Source organism: Theropithecus gelada, chromosome 1 (assembly GCF_003255815.1).
Source record: "Theropithecus gelada isolate Dixy chromosome 1, Tgel_1.0, whole genome shotgun sequence".
NCBI lineage: Eukaryota > Metazoa > Chordata > Mammalia > Primates > Cercopithecidae > Theropithecus > Theropithecus gelada.
Genome location: NC_037668.1, coordinates 162,153,217 through 162,179,062, shown reverse-complemented (window position 1 = coordinate 162,179,062; position 25,846 = coordinate 162,153,217). Strand labels below are relative to the sequence as shown.

General features: G+C 50.0%; 1 protein-coding gene across 2 annotated transcripts; it reads left to right on the top strand.

The window, feature by feature from the left end:
• The first annotated feature begins 8,389 nt into the window (after positions 1-8,389).
• On the top strand, positions 8,390-23,664 carry PRELP (proline and arginine rich end leucine rich repeat protein). 2 transcript variants are annotated; one of them, XM_025401688.1, is made up of 3 exons: positions 8,390-8,560; positions 17,173-18,161; positions 20,720-23,664. In XM_025401688.1, exons 2-3 carry the CDS (start codon positions 17,189-17,191, stop codon positions 20,893-20,895), a joined length of 1,149 nt encoding a protein of 382 aa, XP_025257473.1. In that variant the 5' UTR covers positions 8,390-8,560; positions 17,173-17,188; the 3' UTR covers positions 20,896-23,664. The 2 variants fall into 2 exon arrangements, with proteins under 2 accessions (XP_025257473.1, XP_025257464.1); XM_025401679.1 differs by having other exon boundaries at positions 8,390-8,570.
• The last annotated feature ends 2,182 nt before the right edge of the window (positions 23,665-25,846 follow it).

Here is a 25,846-nt window from a genome sequence, read left to right as displayed (position 1 = left end):
AAGGCTTCAGGAAAAAAATAAAAACAGGAGGATTTTGCAATTACTCAGACAAACCCACTAAGAGGAGAAAGTATTTCAGTGCTTCTGGGCTCACTGCCTGATTCCCGCTGGGGCCCGAGTGCAGGATCCTGAGCGCCTACTGTGTATCAGAACCATGTAGGTTTTGGGATTCCAAGTAGGAATCCGATTTGGCACAGGCCCACGGGATCTTGTGGATGAGGCAGACAGGAGAGCAGAGAAGGGCAAGGAAGTGGCACGGTTCCTGGGAGGGCCATCCACCGGGGGACTGCTGCAGCAAACGGAGAGACCAGGAGTCAAAGAGGAGAGTGCTGTTGGGAGAGCATCCTAGAAGGTGTAACACCTAAGGGAAGAAGGCCTTTCTTTTTTTCTTTTTTTTTTTTTTTTTTTTTTTTTTTTTGAGATGGAGTCTTACTCTGTCACCTAGGCTGGAATGCAATGGCGTGGTCTCAGCTCACTGCAACCTCCACCTCCTGGGTTTAAGCCATTCTCCCATCTCAGCCTCCCGAGTAGCTGGGACTATAGCACATGCCACCACACTTGGCTAATTTTTGTAGTTTTAGTAGAGACAGGTTTTCACTATGTTGGCCAAGCTGGTCTTGAACTCCTGACCTCATGATCCGCCCACCTTGGCCTCCCAAAGTGCTGGGATTACAGGCGTAAGCGAAAGGGCTTTCTACATGGAAGGAGCAGTGGGCAAAGGCATGCAGAGGTGAAATAGCTTGGAGTACTCTGGCTGCTGTGAGACAGACACATGCTTAGAGTCTAGACTTTGAGAAACAGGGGCTGGAAAGGTAAGCAGGAGACAGACCATGGAGCTTGGGCTGCATTCTACAGGTCTAATTATCAGCCAAGGGCACAGATCAGAATCACTCATGAGGACAGCCTGGAAAACGCACATATATTTGAACTAGCATCTCTAGGGCTGGGGCCTCAGGCACTTTCAGGAACACTTAGGTGAATCTAACACGTGCTGTGGGCCAAGAACAATGGTCATGGGGACAGGGAACCATGCAAGGTGACCTAGTCAGAGCTATGCCTGAGGAAGAGCCAGGTGGAGGGTGGAGGGCAGAGAGACCCATCAGGACACCATAGCAGTGGGCCAGGGTCTAGAGGAAAACAGTACCATGACAGGAGAGAGGCGGCCAGCTGTCAAGCCATGGAGGAAATAGAACTGACTGGACTTGGAGAGTCTGGGGCGTGGGGAGCGGGGTGAAGAGAACAGTTGAAAGCAACTCCGTCTTTTAAGAAGGAGTAACTGAAACCTAGATCAGTGGTTCTTAACAGTTTTAAGTATAAAGATTTCTTTTCAACTTAAAAAAAGTATGTGATGATAATGAATACGTAATAACACAAAGTTACATGAATTTAAAGATGATTTCAAATAATTTGCATTTTATTCATCACAACAGTATACATATACACAAACAAGAACATTGTAGGAAGACAACCTGGGTTCAAATCTTATCTCTGCCATTACTAGATTTGTGACCTTTGAAATGTAAACTAACTGTGCCTCAGTCTCTCACCTGTTAAATGAGTATTATAGCAGTCCCCGCCTCATTGAGCTATGTGAGGACCAAAGAGCTGGTACATGCAGTGGGCTAAGAAGGGTGCTTTGCCTATAATAATTCTCAAGAGGCTTTATTATTGTTACTGTTACTCAATTTAGAGACATTGCTTGGTGCACATATGGATGTGGGATCCCCCAAGGTCATGTGTGGGGGTCCCTGGCAGGGCTGCCTTGCTCCTGCCCTCCTAGACCTTGTGACATGGGGCATAACTGACCACACATGTCCATAGCTGGCCATCGTCACAGGATGCAGTGGGACTGTGCCTGTGTGAGGCAGTGTCATTACCCTATAATCTATTACATGGAGCAGGATGGCATTTGGAAGCTTGCTCAGCATGATACCTGGAACCTGGATATTTGATTCAGGTGCTTGTGACTTGCTGTGACTTGTGACTTTTACAACATAAAATTAAATTAGGCTGGGGTTTCAGGATGATGTGATTGGGAGACCCTAGAACCTAGGAGGACCTCACCTTGGAAGGCAAAATGCCATCACTACTCACGTGAGCCCTGGCTTCTGGGAGACCTGGGGAAGCCCAGAGCAGTGCTTACTGAACAGCCCCAGGCTAGTGCTGTCTGCTAACACCAGCTGATGGTGTAGCCTTTGCACTCAGGCCTACACGCCATGTCTATAGCATTCGTGTATCAGCACCCTCCTTCCTACCAGGTGTCAACAGCCCTCTCTCGCAGGACTGCCCTGATGGTCCACAAGCCGACAACCCCTCAACAGGATCACGACAATTCACAGAGAGGGATTTAGGGGTTCTCCGGTCCAGCTGTGCTCACTGTGTGGCCGACAGATAAGTTGTATTTCTTCCTCTGCTGCCTGTGCCCTGTCCCTCCCTCTCACGGAAACAAGCACATCAGATCTGTGGGGAGGCAGGAAGCAGAAGCCGCCTGCATGTGCCTTTGGCTTCATTTTCCATAAGCCTAGGTTCTTGGGGGCTTCTGGGCATAGACACAGTGTCTTGGCCGGAAGAAAAGGGAACATGGAAACTTCTTTCCCCAGAAAAGAAAGGGCCCCTGGCTTTAATATGCATGTGAAAGGGGTTGAGCTGGAGGAGAATGAGAGCCCTGAGAGAGGGAATGGGAGAGCCTGCCCCTGGCAGAGTGCCAGGCAGCCAGCATGTTTCCAGAGAGGAAATAGCCCTGCAGAAAGTTCCTGTCCCCTACATGCAGCCTAGGAAGTGTCAGAGGGCTGCTCGGCCAGAAGGGGCCTCAGTGGGATGGAGGGTGCGCCCCGCAGCAGCATCAGCCAGGAGCCATGTACGTCCCCTCCCGACAGACACTCTCCATCCCTGTTAGGGCTGCCACTGAATAAACCTGCCTCAAGTTGCTGGGAGGCCCCCCATGGGTACCAAGGACTGAGGTGGAGTATTCCACTGTCCCGGTGAAATGAGCACTTGGATCCAGAAATTAGAGAAGTGAAATGATAGGATAAAATGTATTTCTGTCACTACTGAGCTGGTGGACTGCCTTGAATACCTGACACATAAAAGGAGAAAACTGAGGCTCAGGAAGGGCTGTGTAGCCCAAGGCCACCCCGTTAGCATGGAGAGGAGGCAGAGCCAGGCCTGCAACCAAGTTTGTGAGACTCCAACTTTAGCACTGCATACCTTAAAAATGAGGAGCCCTCCATCCCGGCTATCGCGGTGAAATCCCGTCTCCACTAAAAAATACAAAAAATTAACCAGTGTGGTGGCAGGTGCCTGCAATCCCAGCTACTCAGGAGGCTGAGGCAGGAGAATGGCATGAACCCAGGAGGCGGAGCTTGCAATGAACGGAGATTGTGCTACTGTACTCCAGCCTGGGCAACAGAGCAAGACTCCATCTCAAAAAAAAAAAAAAAGAGGAGCCCAGGCCAGGCGAGGTGGCTCATGCCTATAATCCCAGCACTTTGGGAGGCCAAGGCGGGAAGATCACCTGAGGTCAAGAGTTCGAGACCAAGACCAGCCTGGCCAACATGGTGAAACCCCATCTCTACTAAAAATACAAAAATTAGCCAGGTTTGGTGGTGGGTGCCTGTAATCCCAGCTACTTGAGAGGCTGAGTCAGGAGAATCACTTGAAACTGGGAGGCGGAGATTGTAGTGAGCAGAGATTGCACCATTGCACTCCAGCTTGGCGACAAAAGGGAGACTCTGTCTCAACAAAAAATAAGGCCGGGCGCGGTGGCTCGCACCTGTAATCTCAGCACTTTGGGAGGCCGAGACGGGCGGATCAGGAGGTCAGGAGATCGAGACCATCCTGGCTAACATGGTGAAACCCCATCTCTACTAAAAATACAAAAATTAGCCAGGCGCGGTGGCGGGTGCCTGTAGTCCCAGCTACATGGGAGGCTGAGGCAGGAGAATGGTGTGAACCTGGGAGGCGGAGCTTGCAGTGAGTGGAGATCATGCCACTGCACTCCTGCCTGGGCGACAGAGCGAGACTCAGCCTCAAAAAAAATAAAAATTAATTAATTAATTAATTAATTAAAGGAGCCCAAATGTTCACCAAGAGAGACTGCTCAAATAAATAAATATTGGGGGGTGGGGGCAGAGAAACAATCACCAAAAGTACCAATATGATCATCTTCAAAATCTACCTGTACCACTAAGTGAAAAAAAAGTGCATAGCTGCTTATTTGTTACTAGCATGTGCATTAAATAAATCTGTGAAGACACAGGAAACTGGTGCACTGTCTTCTGGGGGAAACTGAGTGATGAGGGGACAGGCAAGGAAAAAGACTTTTTCCCTGTGCAAGCTCTTATACCTCTTAGATTTTCAATCACGAGAATGTGTTACCTATTCAAAAAATAATCACCTTTTTTTAAAAAAAGAGGGTGACAGAATCTCCTTGTTCAACCCTCTTAAATTCAATGAAACAGACCCCTACTGAGCACCCAGGGTGTGCCAAGCCGTTGGTGGGTGCTGTGGCTTATACCATGATGAACAGGATGCTGTCTCTGCCCAGCAGGGGCCCACTCACCCCAGGCAACCCAGGCCCCCCAGGCTGGAGGGTGGGACGGGCTGCCACAGGACTTACACAGCTTCTCCCCTGTTACGCATTTGCCCAGATCCCAGCCACCCTGGACTGGGAGCCTCAACTAGTACAGGGTGAGGGTCTATCTAGGGCCAGCCTCTGTGGGTCCTGATGACCACTGAGCAGTTAGAGCCAGACTCTTCAGGCCCACACTGCTCCTTCCCGGCAGAGTCTCAGGACCACCATGGGGGAGGTGGGAAGCTTGAGTACCTCCCTCCTGTACTTCTATGGAAAGAGTATTACACAATTGTGTCCTTTCTTCTCTTGCTTTAAGCACTCACTGCTTGTAACCAAGGCAGCAATTACTGTGAGGGTCAAAGAAATGGTAAGCCCCCCAGATGGATTTCAGTCTGGGTGGAAAGTGTGGGCAGGTCTCGACTTTGCAAATGCAGCTGAAACCCACCATCTTGGAGAGTCCCCTCCCTCTGCTGCCTGGCCCTCCCTGCATTCTGTCTCCTAACCCTGCTGCCCCTAGCCCTCTCCCAGGACCAGACGGCAGTAGCAGCAGCAATGTGCGTATCTGGACTTCTCACCATAAGCCCCAGCATTCACATCATGTGCCTGCGACTGTCCTCTGGCCACACCAGCAAGAGATAAATACCTCCCCTGGGTTGAAGACGCACCACTGGTGTCCCCGAGACTCTAGGAGAGTAAAGGAGGCTCTTCCTGGAGGATTCACATGGTCCCAGGGTGCATGACGCCAGTGAATCACAAACTACTCCCCTACCATTGCTTTCGGTGATCCCCGTGTTATCTTGGGTGTACCCTGGGAGGGAGATGCGGCGGGGTTGTTAACTTCCAAGTACAGATGAGAAAACCAAGACTCAGGTGCTGAGTCCTGCTCATCAGGTAGCTAGAGAACAGCAGAGTTGACATCTTAATCCAGGTTTCCTAACCCCAAACCTTATACTCTCTCTTCACACTATTGTTGGAAGAGCACTGAGAGGTCTTTTGGTACAACCTCGTGTTTTATAAATGGTAAACTAAGGTCAGAGAGGGAGAGGGACATCTTCAAGGTCACACAGCATGCAACGGGACAAGAACCTGGCCCCCTGGCTCCGAGGATGGTGACTGTGTTGAACTGGAAAGTGCTTGTCCTGCCTAAGGTGTTCAAATCCATTTTTAAAAAAAATCGGTGCTTCAAAATATACCAGTAGCGTTTGTGGGAGTGGGGAACACAGAAGAAACAAGATTGGCCATGAGTTGGTAATTGTTGAAGCTAGGTATTAGGTAATGGGGATATTAATACTATCCTGTGTAAATATGTGTACGTTTTAAAATTTCCACAAAACTTTTAAAACATTAATGTGCTGTCAAAAACAAATTAGGTACTCAAGCTATATTAAGTCCACAAGCCACTGATTAGCAAACTCTATTGTGGACACTCCTGAATATCCTGCTGGCCATATCTATACTTCCTTCCAATTCTCTCTGCATAGCGTGGGATGTGGGAGATAGGAGAGGGGGGAAGGGAGATAACTGGCTTGGTCAGGGCTTGGAAGTTGGCCATCCACTCCCAAGGGCATAGACTCTTGGGATTTGGATGGATCTCATACAGATGGATACAGGTGACACCCCTGCCCCTACCCATTGTCCACACTCCTTATAGTGTGTCTATCCCCACCGGCACTCTACCCGTCCTCCCTGCACCTCACTGTACTTTGCTCACCTCATTTTTTGAGACAGGATCTCGCTCTGTGACCCAGGCTGGAGGGCAGTGGCGTAATCAGCTCATTGCAGCCTTGGTCTCCCGGCCTCCAGTAATCCTCTCACCTCAGTCTCCTAAGTAGCTGGGACTTCAGGTGCACACTACCACACCCAGCTAATTTTTAAATTATTTGTACAAATGGGGTCTCCTATGTGGCCCAGGCTGGTCTTGAACTCCTGGGCTCAACTGACCTCCTGCCTTGGCCTCGCATTGTGCTGGGATTACAGACATGAGTCTCCGTGCCCGGCCAGTCTTTTTGTGCACTCTATCATCTACCACCCATCATACAAAGGGAAACAAGCAAATTTGAGGTCTGATGTTCCCAGCCTGCAGAAGACGCCATATCCCATCTGCATGAGAACTGAAGCGCATGAGCAGCCTGGCAGAGCCACGGTTAATGTGAACCTGGAGAGGAGCCGTGCTGCCTTCCAGCAAGACCTCACCAGCAGGGTGTGAAGCCATGAGATCTGGGGTCGAAGGGGGGTTGGAGAAAGGTCTGGGCTTTATTTTTCCTTCTTTCCTTAGGCTGATTACCATTCACCACAATCCCTTTCCTAAACCCTACTATCTTCCCAGTTTATAAAGTGCTCTCACATTTACAATATTTAACCTTCCCAACCCTGTGAGGTCAATATTATCCACATTTTATAAATGAGGAAACTGAGGGTCCTCATGATCAAGTGATTCACCTAAGATCACAGAGTTTGTGAGTGGTTGAGCCCAGGGCTGCAGACCCTAATTTTAATGTTCTGTCCTCTACCCCATATTGGGGAGGGCAGGCAGGCAGTTCCCTGTCACTGGGCTCTGCAGCTCTCCGTGGAACCAATAATAGAGAAGAAAATTGCATTGCATTTTCTAAGTAGTCAGCTGGGATGGCAGGATTTTTTTTTTTTTTTTTTTTTTGAGACAGAGTCGCACTCTTGTTGCCCAGGCTGGAGTGCAGCAGGACGATCTTGGCTCACTGCAAGCTCTGCCTCCTGGGTTCAGGCAATTCTCCTGCCTCAGCCTCCCTAGTAGCTGGGATTACAGGCACCTGCCACCACACCTGGCTAATTTTTTGTATTTTTAGTAGAGACAGGGTTTCACCATGTTGGCCAGGCTGGTCTCGCACTCCTGACCTCAGGTGATCTACCTGCCTCTGCCTCCCGAAGTGCTGGAATTACAGGCATGAGTCACCGTGCCCAGTCATGGCAAGAAATTTTGATGGGCGTCTACTGAACTGCAAGTGTGTTGTGCTTTCTTAACTGAGGCGCATTGTTAGAGGATTGTTAGAGGTAATGGTGTTATTTGAATGGGTCTTCTGGGGTGTTGATGTGCACGGGGGAAATTTCGATTTCCCATCACTTTGTGTGATGACCACACAGCCCCTAAATCTCACCTAAGTGTGATATAGAGAAGCTGAAAGAAGCCACTGCATTGTCCACATGAGCTAGGAACAGTGACTTTAGGTCTTACATTAAATCTTAATTCTGCCTTAACTTTGCTGTGCAACTCAGGCCAGACTTCTCCCTCTCTGGTTCTCAGAACAGCTCTGGCAGCCAAACCGAAGTTACCTCCTATGCCAGCTTGAGACTCCACTCCCTTTGCAACCTCCTGGAGAAGATAACTTAGGGAAAGTCTGTCACTGCTCAGAGGAAGCATCCCAAACCCCTCACTGGTTTAGGAATTTAACACCAAGGAGCAATGGCCCCAGAAGGCAAGGCAATTGTCAGGAGGAATTAAACAGGCTAGTGCTGGACCCAGCCATCCGGTCCTGGCTTACACAGAGGTTGCTTTTCATGCCTTTTCCCTCTGTTAATTTGGCTTGTTTTCCAAACATGGGTCAAACAACCCCTCTTCAGAAGCGGCAGCAGCAGAAGGAAATGTTATTAAAAATGAGTCTGTTAGTGGGAATGGTGTGTGGATGAAGTCTTTGGGAGTTTTGGCTGCCAAATAAAGACTTTATTGTCATTCCTCCTTTCCCAAGCTCCCTCCCTCTCTCCTCTCCTCTCCTCCCTCCCTCCTCCCTCCTCCCTCCTCCCTCCTCTCCTCCCCTCCCTCCCTAAGATCTGCCCCTCCCTCCCACTAAGCTAACCTCCCCACCCCAATAGGATCTGGTGGAAGAAAAGTGAGGCAAACACAAGCACGCACACACCACTGGGAGATCAGATCTTCTAGCTGGCTCTCTGCTGCCACAGCTCCGCCGAAGGGAGGGGGTGGAAGAGGAGGACTAAACTCAGAGCTGAGAGGAGAGGCAGGTGTGTGCAGGTAAGCCCACTCGGGAGATGGGCAGGAGACTCGGAAGAATCTTCCATCCAGTAAGTTTCCTCCTGATCTGTCCATTTACTGCTCTGGTCTCTATCCTCTTACTCCTTCCTTCCTCCCACCTCTTTCTTCTCTCAAATGAGTTCAAATTTAGTCTTCCTAATTTCTTTCCTAAGCCTCTTCCTCTTCTTTTCATCACTCTATACCCCTATATTTGCCTGCTGCAAAAGTTAAGCTTTCCTGCTACAGATGTTTGTTGTAGCACAGTGAGCCACGCTGCACAAAGTGTCTCTACAGATCAGGTGTTTCCATAGAAACTGGACTCCAGAACCCATTTCTTTGCACCTTTTGTGTATTGTCACACATTGTGGAAGTCACACACATCACACGGAGGCTGCACTTTCACTACCACCACCCCACATGGCCATACAAAATGAAGACATCCTGTCCATTCACCTCTGCCCTCTGCATCTGACATGCAGAGCTAGACCTCATCGTCACCAGATACCAGCAGACACACACACACAGGCACACACGTTCCCCGCATCTTGTCTCTCGCCCTTTCACACACCTCCCCAGCTGTAAGAACAACGGCAAAGTACGTCTTTCCGTCGAGATGGCAGAGCCAGAAGAAAATCTTGCATCCCAAGTCCGGGCTGAATAGGGAGGAGATAAACAAGAGTGGGAGCTGGAAGGGTTTCTTCATTATTTAGGGCTTGACTGGGTAGGAGGGAGAGAAAAGTGGCTTTTTCCAACCTGCACAGGGTCTTCTCAGCAGCTTTGAATTTCTGTCTCACTGGTCCAAACCACTTGGCTTTTGGAAAGAAAGAAAAGCAACCCAGTTCTCAATCCTTGCAGGTCCTAATTCCCAGCTCTGCGGACAGTTCATTTTTTATTTTTTATTTTTCCTGCAGGCAGCCAGAAAAATATTTTTCTTTAAAGCCATTCTGAAATTATTCCAACCATTCAGGTTGGCAAAAGGTCCTGTGGCAGAGGAGAAAAAAGAACAAAAAGGCGGCAGTTCCTTAAGCAGTTGGGGAGGGGAAAACTGAAGGGTGGTCCCTCTCCTGCTCCCCTGCCCATTTCTCTCCATTAATAGAGAGGGGCTGTCCCAAGGCAGGCAGGGTAGAGGGAGATCAGGGTCCCACACACAGCTGATCTTCACAATCACCTGAGGGCAGGAGAGGGAGGAGTGTGGAAGGCCGTAAAAATACAGATGTCGGCTCTTACTACAGATCTACTGAATCAAGACCCAGGAGTCGTGTTTTAATACTTCAGGAGATTCTGATGGTCCACCAGGGCTTCAGAATCAGGGGCCTGAGAGAGAGCTTTGCTGTAATTTTTAAGCTCAAGACTCTGGCAGCATTAGCTGGGCAGAAGGACTGTGTCCTGGAAAAGGAGCTCCAGAGTGTCCCAAATAGGCCATCCCTTTTTTTGGGGAGTGGGAGTAAACAGGGTAGGGCTGTCTTACTCTCTCCTCCTTGCAAGCACAAGCAGCCATATATACCACAGAGAAACATTCCGATCAGAAAGTTCCCCCAAGATGGCTCCACAGAGCTTCTGTTTCCCCTCACCTGCTCATCTGCCTGCCCCAGGACCCCAGAAGCACGTGCTGGGCTCTTCCCCTGACCCTTCTAGGCCCTGCTCCTCCTGCCCAGCAGCCGCCTGTCTGGGCTCTCACAGAGGGTGGGCTGAACACTTTCTTTATTCCCCTCCACCTCCCTAGGGGGCAACCCCATTTATCAGGCATGTGAGTGAAGCATTTCAAGGCTGGAAGGGGCAAAAAGGTGGGTGCAAAAGGCTGGGAGAAGTCACGAATCACAGTGGAACTCCACGGCCTGCTGAGGAAGGCAGACTTGCACCTTCTCTGGCCAGTGTCCCCTCACCTGTTGCAGAACACATGGGTGAGAAGGTAGTGAATGACAGGAACTCTCATTTACTGCTGGTGGGAAGGCAAAATAATAAAGCCATTTTGAAAGACAAAAAAAAAGACAAAAAAAAAAAAAAGACAGACAGAACAAGCTTTCCCTAGGTGGCTGGGGGCTTCCAGAGTCTCCTCAATTAGTTGTTTCCGAGACCCAAGTGTGATCTCACAAAGCCACAAAGGGGAGGAAGTTGCTCTGTGTGGAAGAGCTGGTACCCCACCCACAAGGATCCCTGCCTTTGAGCAGTGCATGGGGGCTGCCCTCTAGCCAGGCTGGAGGAAAAGAGACCCCATTGCTTTGAAATAATATCAACAAAACCTTAACATTCACAGAACACTCACTTTGCGTGTATTGACTCATTTAACTCTCAAAACAGAAAAGAATGTGTTAATATGCCCATTTTACAGAGGAGAAAAGCAATTGCCCTGCCTAAGCCTACCCAGCTAAGCATCTGAAGAACTGCAGGGTTGGGTCTCAGATCTATAACCACTCAAGGCATCAGACACACTCTTCTAGGCTTTCTTCAAGGGTTGGAGATGCTGGGGGAGCGGGGCAGAGAAGGATATGGTGGGGAGCGGGGCAGAGAAGGTATGGTGGGTGGCAGGGGCAGAGAAGGATATGGTAGGCGGCAGGCTGTCAGAGAAAAGTCGTCTCACCCTGGTTTCTTCCCCACCACTCAGAATGGAAAACTTGCTCTTCTAGACTAGTGGCCTGAGGCCAGAAAATCTTCATTCTGTTTACACTTTGCCTTGTGGTAGACACTGGGGAGACAGATGGTCTCTCCATAATAGTGTTATTTTTATTTTTAGCACTTTTTGATCTGTAGTGCATTTTAAAGCTGCTAACCACACTTGCTTCTGACAACTGGGTAAGGAATATAGGTATAGGGAAGATTCTGTTATTCCCATTTTACAGATAAGAAAACTGAGGCCCAGAACAGGGTTCATATCACTAGGTATGGTGGAGGGGTGAGAATCTTCTCTTCTAACTAGTATGCACCTAGCAGACTCTCCTCCCACTGCCCCAGGCAAGCTCATCCTTCTATCATTTCACCTTCCTAGAAAGGGGCATCTTGAAGTCATCACGCCCCCATAAGGCTCCTTTGTTATCTCAGGACCCTATCAGCCCTAATGGGGGCCTTGAAAGGGCTTCAGGCTCACTCCTCTGCTAACTGTGCTCATAAATTGGCAAAGACTGCTTGATTCTCTCTGCTTTCAACCCCCTTCTGGACTACAGGAAGAGATAAAGAGAGCAGGATGGCTTTCGACATCTAGGTTGAAAACAGAAAGAAGGCAAAAAACAGAGAGGGATGTTCCAATGTTCACAGGCACAGTGCTGGGTCAGAAGCAGCCCCATTCTCTACCGCAGGGTAGCTCTGGGTCAAGGCATGGAGGCTTAGGGGTGACCAATTAGACCGGAGATCTGACAAGTAAAAAGAATGCCAGCTCAGGGTGCAGAGTAACCCTGCTGCTAACCCTGACTAGCCCTGGGAGACAAACCCAACCTCATTCCCAGCCCAACCTCAACCTCTCCATACAAAGCCAATTAGCCTTAAATAGCTGCTCCTAATGTCTTGACCAATCCATCAGGACTTCCACCCATCCCTGCTCTGAGCAGAAACATTCCACCAGTCCTGGGTTTTAACAGTAAATTAATGAGAGAGATAGGGAAGGGGGCTATCTCACTTTAAAAATCAAGGAGTCCATGGGGCGCTGTGGCTCATGCCTGTAATCCCAGCATTTTGGGAGACTGAGGTGAGCAGATCACTTGAGCTCAGGGGTTTGAGACCAGCCTGGGCAACATGGTAAAACCCCATCTCTACAAAAAAGACAAAAATTAGCCCGGTGTGGTAGCGCATGCCTGTAGTCCCAGCTACTCAGGACACTGTGAAGGGAGGATCACCTGAGCCCAGAGAGGTTAAGGCTGCAGTGAGCTGTGATTGCACTACTGCACTCTCTAGCCTGATCAACAAAGGGAGACCCTGTATCACCAAAAAAAAAAAAAAAAAAAAAAAAAAAATCAAAGCGTCTCTCTGGATAATCTGCTCTTTATACACAAATAAATGAGTAAGTAAGCCTCTGCCACTTGCAGATATTTTGCACTTTATAATATGCCTTCAAATGCATGATCTCGTTTGATCCTCACACAGATGAGAAGCCTGGGTTGGAGAGTCAGAGCCAGGAGTCAAGCCCAGATCCACAATAATTGGAATTGAAATTAGAATTTAAAACTCTCTTAGGGGCTGGGCACAGTGGCTCACACCTGTAATCCCAGCAATTTGAAAGGCCGAGGTGGGAGGATCACTTGAGCTTAGGAGTTCAAGACCAGCCTGGGCAAATAGTGAGACCCCCATCTCATTTTTGTTTAAAGTGAAAAAAGAAAAAAAAGAAATTAAGATTCTCTTAGGAAACGTTCTCAAACGTGGAGAGTGAGTGTTGGGTTGGGCAAAGCATAGCTTTTCTCTTCCATTAAACAGCAGCTTTTCCAGAACCGATGGTGGAGAGCAGAACTGCATGCAGTTGGCTGTTGTAGGAGGTCAACAAACCTTCACTGATTGAGCAATGAGTAAAGCCCAGTAGAAAGCTGTGGGTGGAGAGGTGCACTTGCGAAAGCATAAGAAAAATTTAAAAACACACATGGACCCATCCTAAGGAATCTTATGATTGGACAGAATTTTCTAGAAGGCAGGAGCATAGAGTGAGGCTCTGAGGCTTTGTAGGAGGGACTATGACTACCCATGGAGTCCAGGTACCCTCAGTCTGTCACATGGATTCTGGTTTTAGAGACCTAGGACATCACGGAGCCCTGCCAGAGAGAATGGCTGTGCTGTCAGCTGTGACAACTTCTCATCCTGCCTCACAGCAAAGCTCCAGCAGGAAAAGGCATCACCCCATGAGAAAAGCCTTAGAAATGAACGCTATTTCCTTAAGAGAGAAGCATCCCTGCACTTGGAATGGTTCTGATTCAGCCCTGGGGCTGAGGGAAGGGGAGGAGAGCAGGTTCAGCTTCCCCACAAAACTTGCTCCTGGGAGCATTTCCCGGGGAACCTCCTATTGGCTCTGGGAGCAGCTTGGGTAGGCCCAGAGGTTTGGAATGTAAACAGGTCAGAGGACTAGTGAAAAGATAAGTGCCCAAAGGGTCTGGTGCTGCACACGGGGATGAGGAAGGCCTGCGTTTACTGTGGATGAGAAGGCATGCGTGGTTAGCCTGCTGGGTGGAGCTATGAGTGACCTGCCTGTTACTCTCACCCCTGATGATGAAGACCAGGGCTGCCCTGGCACTGAGCCAAGGAAACCCCCCGCTCCCCCCCCCCCCCCGCACAGGTCACAGCCACGATGCCTCACTGCTTTTGCTGGAAGCCCTGGGCAAATTTTTGCCCAGTCCCTGGCATATGCTTTCAGTGACAAAGGCAATGAAGGGATAAAGGAAAACCCCCGCCAGTGCTGGGAGCCTCCTTGGGACAGGGTTTCTCATAGTATGAAAGATTTCTTGCTCATTTCTAGGCTTCTGAGAGATTAGAAAATAATTTTTTTTAATCAGGGCACAAAAATTGAGGCTTTTAGAAATGTTTGTTTTAGAATACTAATGCTTTAACCACCCCCTTAATTTATATGCAAGATGACTGTTCTGTTTTCCAGAAAATAACAGAACTTACACAATGTTAATTCATAGTTCACCAATTACAAGTGAAGTAGGGTTCAGCCAACAAGACTCAAGCTTAAAGTTTTGCAATTAATGCCTTCTCTTTTTAATCCTTGCAATGTATCTCTGAGAATGTTACATCCTTAACAGATTAAGCCAAAAACTTAACTGCAAGATCCTTTGTGATAGGAGTCCAGGGAAAATGGCCTTCCAGACCCCCATGGAGAGGCCTGCCTTGGAAGAGACCACCTTAGAGGGAGGTGGAGAAGCAACAGAGGCTGAAGGACAGTCTCTGCCCTCCTTCCCTCCTGCCTTCCTTTTTTCCTTCCGATACTCAGTGAACTGCATAAGGGCTCACATACGCACACAGAGGATAAGTGAGTGAGTTTGCTTATGTGATGGGACCTGGACAGGTGTGTGTGTGAGAGTGTGCAGACTGGGGGGTCAAGGGTGTGTGTGTGTGTGTGTCCATGCGCATAACCTGTGGTGAGACACCCTCCACCCATCCATGGCTAAGCTCTTCTCTTTCCAGTTTCTTGTCACATTCAGCTTCTGAGCATCTGTCCTAGAATTTAGCAGCTGTGAGTGGCTTCTGTTGTCTTCCTTTGATCAAAGCCAGCAAGAAGCCAGGCACTGGGTCAAGCAAGAAAAGAGTCTAAACTGACATGGGTTCAGAGGGAAGGCAGGAGAGGCAGAGTGTCTGAATCAGCACAGTGATCACAGGGTCCAGACGCAAGCTGGAGACATACTCTAGCCCACCCTATCTCAGAGAAGCTTGCATCCCCCGTGTGTCCAGACCTCGAAGCAATGGAAGGGGCACCCCAATTCTGAGGAAGAGGCAAGGAGGGCCAGTTGAAGCAATGTGAGAATGGGGATCCTGGCTGGGGGTGTCATAGGAATGATAGCCTTGGAGAGGGGAAGGTATAGGGCATCCCCTCCAGGGACCCTTCCTAGCCTAGGCCAGGGGGATGCCCGTGGGAGCTGCCTATTTCTGTCTGCAGCCATGAGTCTGTTGTTATTTCCCCAGTTTCAGTTCAACTCAAACCACATGGCCTTATCTGGAGGGTCATTGGGGCCAATGGGAAGGAGGGCAACACCAAAACATCCTTCAGCTCCATATTTCAATGTCACTGAGGCTAGTGGGAGGTTCTTCTTGATATCCCACCTCAATACCACCAACTCCAAAGGATATGGGAGAAGCAATATCTGATCAAAAGAAAGGAAAGTGTTTTCTCCACATCTTTCAATCCCTTCCCTGTTTACTTTCCTGGGAGCCTCCACATCTGGGGAGACATTCTTGGCATATTTCCCAATGGCAAAGACGAGTGTTCTCTGAGCCAAGTGCAGGGAGTGGGGAGAGGGGTGAGGAGGCCCAGAGCATCTGTGAGCCAGGGTGGATGCAAAGGTGTCGGCAGCACTTCCCTCCCTTCCCAAGATCCCACTAGCTCTCCTCTGGAAGGGAGGAGGCCTTGGTTCTTGTCGAAGGCCTAGGTTCTTGGGTCTGCTGTTAAATAGCATCCTGGCCGTGGCAAGCCACTTCTTCCCTCTAGTCCTCAGTTTTGTAAACGGTGGGGTCTGGAGTTGATTGGTGGATGGAGCAGTTGAGGCTGAGCCAGAACCACATCTCCAGAATCCTGCCTGGCGTCTTCAGCAAGCTGGAGAACCTACTGCTCCTGGATCTCCAGCACAACAGGCTGAGTTGATTGGTGGATTTCAAGCCATTTTTAGCAAAGAAACATGTCCCCCTCCCCCCCACACCAAATGAATGCTTTGGGTAAACCTCATTATATATAATAGGTTTTTTAAAAAGAGAGCTGCTGAGGTTGACACAGGGGTGGGTTGAGGGTACCCCAGGCCCATCTATCTCCTCAGTCTCCTCCCCACAGGGGTGCTCCACAGAAACGAAGGCAGAGTTGGAAAACCACTATGTTGTGGGATCTTTAAGGACTTTTCTGGATTTAACCAGGACTATGGTTCATAGTCCTAACTATGGACTATGGTTCATACATCCTAACATCCCTCTCATGAAGACACTGATGATTTTCTCAGCCTGTGAATGGGAGGACTGAGGGCCAGAGTGGTTAAGGATCTTCTCTGACAAGCCCCAGGACTCCTGACTCCAAGTCCAGTGTCCTTTCTTTCTTTCTTTCTTTTTTTTGACAGAGTTTTGCTCTTGTTGCCCAGGCTGGAGTGCATTGGTGCAATCTCGGCTCACCGCAACCTCCTCCCGGGTTCAAGAGATTCTCCTGCCTCAGCCTCCCAAGTAGCTGGGATTACAGGTGTCCACCACCACACCCTGCTAATTTTTTGTATTTAGTAGAGACGGGGTTTCTCCATGTTGGTCAGGCTGATCTTGAACTCCTGACCTCAAGTGATCCACCTGCCTTGGTCTCTCTCCCAAAGTGCTGGGATTACAGGTGTGTATACCACCACCCAAGCCCCAGCCTGGGCCCAATGTGCTTTTTTTTTTTTTTCTTTTTTTTTGAGACAGAGTCTCACTCTGTCGCCCAGGCTGGAGGGCAGCGGCGTGATCTCAGCTCATTGCAAGCTCCTCCTCCCGTGTTCACGCCATTCTCCTGCCTCAGCCTCCAGGGTAGCTGGGACTACAGGAGCCCTCCACCACACCCAGCTAATTTTTTGTATTTTTAGTAGAGATGGGGTTTTACCATGTTAGCCAGGATGGTCTCGATCTCCTGAACTCGTGATCTGCCCACCTCGGCCTCCCAAAGTGCTGGGATTACAGGCGTGAGCCACCGCGCCCGGCCCCCAGTGTGCTTTCTACCAGCATGCCCCCTGCCCTCTTCAAAGCAGGCTCAACACATCAAGTGGCTAAGCCAATGGCCAAGGAATCCAGAGCCTCAAACCCTTGTTACTCCCTCACCTGCTGGGTACAGGCAAACAAGGAGATGCTTCTACAGCTCCCCAAGCTCTGCCCATCTTCCCTGGAGCTCTAGTTCTGCCCAATTCTGGCTTCAAAAACATGACATCTAGTTACTGAGGGCCCAAGGCTAATGACCTCCTGTGTCTTCTCCCTGCAGGTGCATCACCTAGATCATGAGGTCACCCCTCTGCTGGCTCCTCCCACTTCTCATCTTGGCCTCGGTGGCCCAAGGCCAGTCAACAAGACGACCAAGACCCGGGACTGGGCCCGGGCGCAGACCCAGGCCCAGGCCCAGGCCCACACCCAGCTTTCCTCAGCCTCATGAACCAGCAGAGCCAACAGACCTGCCTCCTCCCCTCCCTCCAGGCCCTCCATCTGTCTTCCCTGACTGTCCCCGCGAATGCTACTGCCCCCCTGATTTCCCATCTGCCCTCTACTGTGATAGCCGCAACCTGCGAAAGGTCCCTGTCATCCCGCCCCGCATCCATTACCTCTATCTCCAGAACAACTTCATCACTGAGCTCCCGCTGGAGTCCTTCCAGAATGCCACAGGCCTGCGATGGATTAACCTGGACAACAACCGAATCCGCAAGATAGACCAGAGGGTGCTGGAGAAATTGCCTGGCCTGGTGTTCCTCTACATGGAGAAGAACCAGTTGGAAGAGGTCCCCTCGGCCCTGCCCCGGAACCTGGAGCAGTTGAGGCTGAGCCAGAACCACATCTCCAGAATCCCACCTGGCGTCTTCAGCAAGCTGGAGAACCTGCTGCTCCTGGATCTCCAGCACAACAGGCTGAGCGACGGCGTCTTCAAGCCCGACACTTTTCAGGGCCTCAAGAACCTCATGCAGCTCAACTTGGCCCACAATATCCTGAGAAAGATGCCGCCCAGGGTCCCTACCGCCATTCACCAGCTCTACCTGGACAGCAACAAGATTGAGACCATCCCTAACGGATATTTCAAGAGCTTTCCCAATCTTGCCTTCATTCGGCTTAACTACAACAAGCTGACAGACAGGGGACTCCCCAAGAACTCCTTTAACATCTCCAACCTGCTCGTGCTCCACCTGTCGCACAACAGGATCAGCAGTGTGCCCGCCATCAACAACAGGCTGGAACACCTGTACCTCAACAACAACAGTATCGAGAGTGAGTGGGGTGGGCCAGGGTGGGGCCGAAGGCAAGGATGTTGGCTTGTGTAGCGCCTCCACCCTCTCTAGGGAGTCTCAGGGTGGGGTGGTATAAAAAGCATCCACTTTGGCACTGGACTTCAATTTATGGCCTTGCCACTTGCTATCTGGGCGACCTTGAAAAGATATTTGACCTCTCTGGGAAGTTTCCTCATCTGTAAAATGAGAATGGTAATAATACCTTCTTTCACGAAGGTGATATGAAGACGTAATAGTTTAATACGGAGAAAGTGCCCAGAATACCATACCTGGAGGGACATAGGTTTTCTTCCTCCATCCTTCCTCAGCCCCAGTTCCTTGGCAACTGGATCTATAGGTAGGGTAGACATGGAATATACTCCCGGACATAATACTAAAGACAGAACAGAGACATTTAAATACCTATCCTGAAATGTCCTGGGCCGGCCCTCTGTAGAAACCTGCCCCTGTGGGAGGATGCTTCTTCCCAACCCTGAGCCTGGGTTTTTATTCAGGGTACACAACTGGTAAAAATGTGGCAGTCAGGAAAAGAAGGTCTGTATGCTGGTGCTTTCTGAATCTATCCGGAAGGGTGCAATGTTTAGGTGGACTTAAGGGAGAGTTTGCCTGACTGACATTTACAGGGTCCTGAACTTGGAGTATCAGTTGCAGCCCAGGAGAGGAGGTTGGAAGTTGCAGTTTTGCTTCAATCAAAAATTTCAACTCTGAGCAGAGCATCAGCAGAAAGTTTTAGAAGTGAAATAATATTTTCTGGTCCTTGAACAAAATCAGCCTACATTCACACAAGGGATGCAGCAGCAGAAGGAAAGAGAGGGATTCAGGGAGAAGAGAAGGACCCTTAGAATGATATTTGGGGATCCTTAGGTTCCAAGCCAAAGAATGAGAGGGAGATTGTTGGTGTCTCTACCGACACCAACAATGGGCGAATAGATCTGTTTGCTCATTTGGGATAATTTCAAGAAGTAGGGGAGGATTTTTTTAATCTTACAAAAAAAAAAAATAAAAAAAGGGAAAAGGGGAAGACTGTCTAATTTTACCCTGGAGACAGTACACTAAAATAAAACACATTACCCCCAAGAAGCTATGAGGCCAAAATACAGACAGAAAGGATACCTTGATTAATAAATGGCTGATAGGTCTCTACCAGATTATGGAAGAACAGGTTGCTAGAAGATATCCCAGCCTTCTAAGGTTGAAGTGAGAGAACTCACACCTCACCCACATGGGCCCACCCCATCCAGCCTGTCTCCTGTGTCTTTCACAGACAGAATGGGCTAAGTGGGGGCCTAGGTCAGTGTGACAATTACGTTCTTCACAATGACCGTAATGCTGCCACTGGTACTGTCCTCAAACAGCTTGCAAAATGCCTTTGCCAACATTCTCTCCCCTGATTACAGGGCAGGCACCACTCTTACCATTTCACAGATTGAAGAACTCAGCATCAGTGTGGCTAGGCAACAGCCAGCCCCAAGCTCATAAGAGAAAACCCCTGTGTCAGGGCCCTTCTGCTACTCCAATGGTGAAGGAGAAAGAGCAGGAAAAGGAAGAGGAAAACAATTACAATGAAGATGATGCCTACTCTTCCTCCTCCTCCTCCTCCTCCTCCATAAATAAGTGAGGCAAGGCTTAGGGAGAATAAAACAGTTCATTTAAATGCTGGCATGCCTGGTGCCACCGGCATCTAACAAGATGTGATGGAGGAAATGGAATCTCAGGCCACAGACCCTTCAGAATCAGTAGGTTCATCATGTCCCTGGGGCTCCAGAGCCCTCCCCAGACCTTCTTTCCTCTTCCTGTCATCCCTATTTCAGTTACCATCTTTTGCCCATCCTCATGTCTCACATCCAATTCAAAGGAAAACCTGCAGAGTAATTTTCACATCCATCTGCTGGCTTCAGATCTCACCTTACTCCATAGCTTCTCCACACTGTAGCCAGATTCATCTTTGTACAGCATAAACCTGAACATAGGGATCCCTAAGGACCCTTCCAGATTTAACACTCCAGGATACCATGGTTCAAGTATCCTATTGATAATATTGCTCTCATAAAGACAGTCCCGTTCACTGCCGTTCCTCAGACCAGAGACCAAAAGCCTCTTAGTGAAAGACTGTTTGAAAGCCTAACTACTCTCCTCAGTACACCACATTGCACTATTACTATTCCCAGATTCGCCCACAAGCAGAATTTTGGCCTCTACAACTTCATTCAAAGATTCCTCTATCAGAACACCATCCCCCAGGTCTCCACCTGTTGTAATCCTACCTATTCTTGAAGGCCCAGTTCAAAATTTACTTCCAATTCTCTAGAGTGAACTTGTAATAACAGTTGTTGATCAATTCCAACTTAATTCAATTTACAAATGAGTAAACTGAGTCTGGAGGTCAAGGCAGCTCATCTATGATCACACATTCCCAAAGCTAGCCAGTTTCAGAGAGAAGTCTACAGTCCTTGCTCTCGGGTGTCCTCCCCCTTCCGCTTCCTCATCTTGGCCGCCAGCCTCCACTCCCTGCTGATTTCTCGTCTTCTTTTTCCGTAGAAATCAACGGAACCCAGATTTGCCCCAACAACCTAGTGGCGTTCCATGACTTCTCCTCAGACCTGGAGAACGTTCCACACCTGCGATACCTGCGGCTGGATGGGAACTACCTGAAGCCGCCCATCCCGCTGGACCTCATGATGTGCTTCCGCCTCCTGCAGTCCGTGGTCATCTAGACCCTACTCCGCCACCGGATCTGCTCTGACCGCACTTGAAGGCTGGGGCCCAGGCGCCTGTGCCCGCCATTCATTTTCTCTCTCTCCCTTTCTTGCTCCCAGCTTTGCCTCCCTTATCCCACCCTCGAGGCAGGGAAAAACCATCTATTCTTCTGCAGCCTCAGGAGCGAGACTTCCAAGGGCTCGGTTTGGTCCCACCCAGTTGAAAGACACCCAGTGCACACCCAAACTCCTGGCCTTCTGTGGTTTCCCTTTGTTCCAGAAACACAGATGTGTCTAAAGACTTGGTGTCCCCTTCTCTCTCCTCCCCCACCCGCCACTCCTGGGTACATCTGGGCCGTGGACTGACATCTGATCTTAGTTCTGGCCGAGCAAGCAGCCGGGAGGTAAGGTTCAGAAAGTTCCCCTGGAGACTCCTCCATCTTGGGCAGCTCTGGCTCAAAGAGGCCGAGAAACCCAGTTCTCCTGGGCCAAGGATCCCTTCTGGCAAAGCTGCTGCTCGGCCGCGCGGTTCCCCCCCACCAGACATCGCCCCGGCCCTGCTGGCCCGGGTCTCCGGGAAGGAGGAGCGAGGGAATGACAGAGGTGGGGTGCAGGGTCAGGGCTCCCGCAGGGGCCTGCATCTGGCCAGCCGGTCACAGGATGCGCAGGGGGGCCCCTCCTGTTCCAGAGTGAACATAGCACACGCTCTCCTGGCTGGGCCTCAGGGGGAACAGCCAAGGAGAAGAATGGCCCAAGGAACTAGGAAGCAGCCATGGGAGAGGGGAGGGGTTCAAGCCCGGATGGACCCGCGTGGCGTCAATGGGTCCTGCGGCCCCCTTGCCCAACCTCGGGTTTAGGGAGCAGCGTTCAGTGTTTGTGTGAGGGCGGGGGAGGGAAGAGGCAGCAGCCCCGCCCCCGCCATCTGTTCTCCATCAGTGTGCGCGGCCCAGCCTTTTCCACCCCCGGGAGGCGGCTCCTGAGAAACAGGGAGGAAGGGGCGGAGCACCTGGACAGTTCCCAGAAGCCCCTCCACGTTTGAAAATGCGCCTCCTCCCCGGAGACAGACGCGTGGGTGCCACCTAGTGGCTGGTGGGGGTAACAGCTGGCCCCAGTCTTCCGCCTGGCCCTCTTCCTGGGATGATTTTCCTCGGTGGAGGAGGCCCGTGGGGTGCCAACATGGAATAACCATGGACCGTATGCATGGTGTCGCTCCCCTCTAAGGTCTAACGGGCACAAACGTCCCCAGGCTGGGCTCATTCCCATCGTGAGTGAGCTCAGGTGAGGACACAGTCGGTTCCCGTTTGTTGTATGCCCTTTACGAGTTCCTTCTCAGCTCCCTCATCTGTAAACCGAGGAGGTGGATAAGATGCTCCTGGCCTGACGCGGTGGCTCACGCCTGTAATCCCAGCACTTTGGGAGGCCGAGGCGGGCGGATTATTGCCTGAGCTCAGGAGTTCGAAACTACCCTGGGCAACATGGTGAACACCCCCCCCCCCACCCCCCGCCCGTCTCTACTAAAATACAAAAAAAATTAGCCAGGTGTAGTGGCGCGTACCTGTAATCCCAGCTACTGGGAGGCTGAGGCGGAAGAATCGCTTGAGTCCGGGGGGCGGAGGTTGCAGTGAGCCGGAATTGTGCCACTGCACTCCAGCTTGGGCGACAGAGTGAGACTCCGTCTCAAAAAAGGAAAAAAAAAAAAAAAAAAAAACAAAGATGCTCCTCTGAGGTCCCTCCGGCGCTCATGTTCCGAGTCTGGGGCTCCACACCTTAAGTCATACTCGAATACAGGACAAGTCCTAAGTATTTGTCCCTTCCCTTGAGTAATTTATTTTCTGTATGGACTGTCCGTCCCCTAGAGGCTTCCCCACCCTCCATGCCTGGCCCAGGTGAGCGGCTTGGCAGGTCTCCAAGTGGAACCCGGTCCAGACAGGGCTGCCTCGACTTCACCTTCCCCCCAACTTCCTCCAAGGGATGCTGCCCCTTCTCAGCCCCCTACGTGTGTATGTTGGTGGGAGGCACAGGGGATGGATGTTCTAGAAATGAGTAAGACATAGTGCCCACTCCCAAGTTAGGATGAAAAATGTTCCAGAGGTTTTTAAGAAATTGGATTAAGCTGGGTCCCTGACTTCAAGAAATTCCCATTATGCTCCTTCTCACCTTTCTCTTTTGCTAATTATGGAAAATAGGGCCCATTTCATCATAGCCTCCTTCCCTCGTGCTCCACTACAATCGCCGCATTCTTTTCTAGCTGCAGCTGGTTTCTCCAGCTTAAAGTCGATGCCTTATGGTGGGTTATGGCCGAAAGCAACTTGGTGCTTCGGCCTGGATAAGAGCCCCTTCTGCATCTTATCCACAGCTTGCAACCTCAGCCCCTTTGATGAGGCCCTCAGGGGAGAGGTCATTCCCTTGATCCTGCAAACCCAGACTCATTTAGCAGCAACGCAATCACCATCATCCCACTGCCCAATCTAGAATATGTCTGCTTTCCATTGCTCTCTGCAGCTGTAAGCCAAAGGGGATTCAAAGTAAATTGGCTTTACAGGCTCCCCTCCCCCAAACACACACACAATGGGCTGGTTTCTTTTGAGTTTAAAAAAGCCCCCTTCTCCATGTACAAGTTCATTCCCTCCATGCTGTTGTCATCGACATATACAGGTGTGTATGTAGGTGTACATGTGTATTCTGCACGTATATCTCTTCTCTCTTGAAGACCGTGTTAACTTTGTGAAATAACTTCCACATTTCAACACGCTTCACAGTAGAGGAAATAAAGTAATATGAAAAACACCCTGCTTGAACTCGACGGTGTGAAAAGGTCAAGAATAACACTTTAAAGTCATCTTGCCGGCTGGGCACGGTGGCTCATGCCTGTAATCCCAGCACTTTGGGAGGCCAAAGTGGGCAGATTGCCTGAGGTCAGGAGTTCAAGACCAGGCTGGCCAACGTGGTGAAACCCCTTCTCTTCTCAAAATACAAAAATTGGCCGAGTGTGGTGGCGCATGCCTGTAGTCCCAGCTACTTGGGAGGCTGAGGCAGGAGAATTGCTTGAACCCAGGAGGCAGAAGTTGCAGTAAGCCGCGATTGTACCACTGCACTCCAGCCTAGGAGACAAAATGAGACTCCATCTCAAAATAAATAAATAAAAATATAAATAAAGTCATCTTGCCACCCACCCCCTACCGTTGAGCCACCATGGCAAGCCCCAAAGCCTCTTACTTGCTCTAACAAGATAAGTGGAGAAAAGATTATATTCTTAAGAAATTCCTATGAAAGCTATCCTAACGCCTTTTCTTTCTTCTTTTCTTCATATTTTTTAATAGAGGCAGGGTCTCATTATGTTGCGCAGGCTGGTCTGGAACTCCTGGCCTCAAGTGATCCTCCCACCTTGGCCTCCCCAAAGTGCTGAGATTACAGGTGTGAGCCACTGTGCCGAGCCCCAAAGCCTTTTCTTGAAGAATTTCTCCCAAACTCACAACCTTCATGAAAAATTAATCCTCAATTCCACAAGACTGCCCAGACACAGACCAAATATCTGTATATATTCCTAAAGTCAGACCAGAAATCTAACAACTGCATTCGAAACCCAAAGCCTCAGATCCTTTCAACCCACACGTACTAAATTGTTGAGGGTCTCCCAGGAGCTCTGTACTGAGGCAGACACAGAAAGACACAAAACGGTCATCTTCCCTGCCCAAGCGAAGCTTACAGACTAACTGGGGAGATGTGGTGTGCATACAAAACAGTAAAAGAGCTGTCTCGAGGGGAGAGAACATAGAGCCAAGTCATCTGAAATGGTCTACATGCCATGCGGAAGTCAACAAAAGGGTTAGAACAGGGTGTCCTCTCTTCCAAGGGAAGGTTGATGCAAAAGTGGGGTTCCTGACCCTCCCAGCCTACACCATCTTCTTTAGAAGAGAACTGCCAGGTGACGCCCTCACTGCTCCTGCCTGGCTACTAAACATCTACTTCGGCTCACTTCACGGATGTTCAGTGGACATCGGTCACATGCCAGGTCCCCAGCTAAGCATTCAAGGATGGGTAATATACACAGCAGCACACCCCTGAGAAACTCTACCTTGGTAAAGGGAAAGAAATCCGTGAATGGATACCTCTGTCCTAAGTGTTTGTAATAATGCTGTATATGAACAGCAGAGAGGAGAGGGCTTTTCCCTCTACCTGAGGAAAACCAGACAGGCTCCTACCATGTGAGCTGGCTCTTAAGGGATAAATCAGGTTTTGCCAGGGGGACAAAAGAAAAAAAGATGCCACCTGGATGGGAAACAGCATGAGTACAAAGGTAGGAAGGTGTGGAGTCTACCCTGTGGGGCTTGTGTGTCTGAAAAAGAAGAGAGGGTCATGTTCCGGTCATGGAGTTATGTGGCTACAAGCCCTCAGCAGGGGATATACCCCGGTCCTCCAAAACACAGGAGGGTTCCTGAACTTCCCTGCCTCTCTCTCCCTGTCCATGAAAAGGGCAACAACAGGGTTGGCTGGCCAGACTTCTGTCCATACCACCTGCCACCTCTGATTCATCAATACGCCGTGTGCCTCTCCTAATGAGAGATTAGGATTAGGACGCCTCCCCCACCTCCTGCTTCTTTTGCCAGGCTCTCAGGGAGCTGGGCTGCCTGGAACAACAGTCTGCAGGGTTAGCTGTTTCCCCTCCAGGTCGCATGTATACATCCATGGACAGCCCCTTATATTCATGAGAACAAGAGCGTGTGACCTGCAAACTTGGGAAAGCAAGAGGAGAAGTTGGGAGAGGGTCTAGGATGCGAGCCTGTGTCTGGATGTGGCTCCTGCCGGGAGTGGGGGGAGCAGGTGTGTATGTATTGGGAAGGAACGATGGTGGGGCTGGGGCAACCAAGCAGGGATGGCAGGACCGTGTGTGTCACTGGGAAAGCAGGGAGGGAGGGTGGGACCAGGCGGCAGGGAGAGTGAATGAACACTCGCATTTGCATTTCTCCCA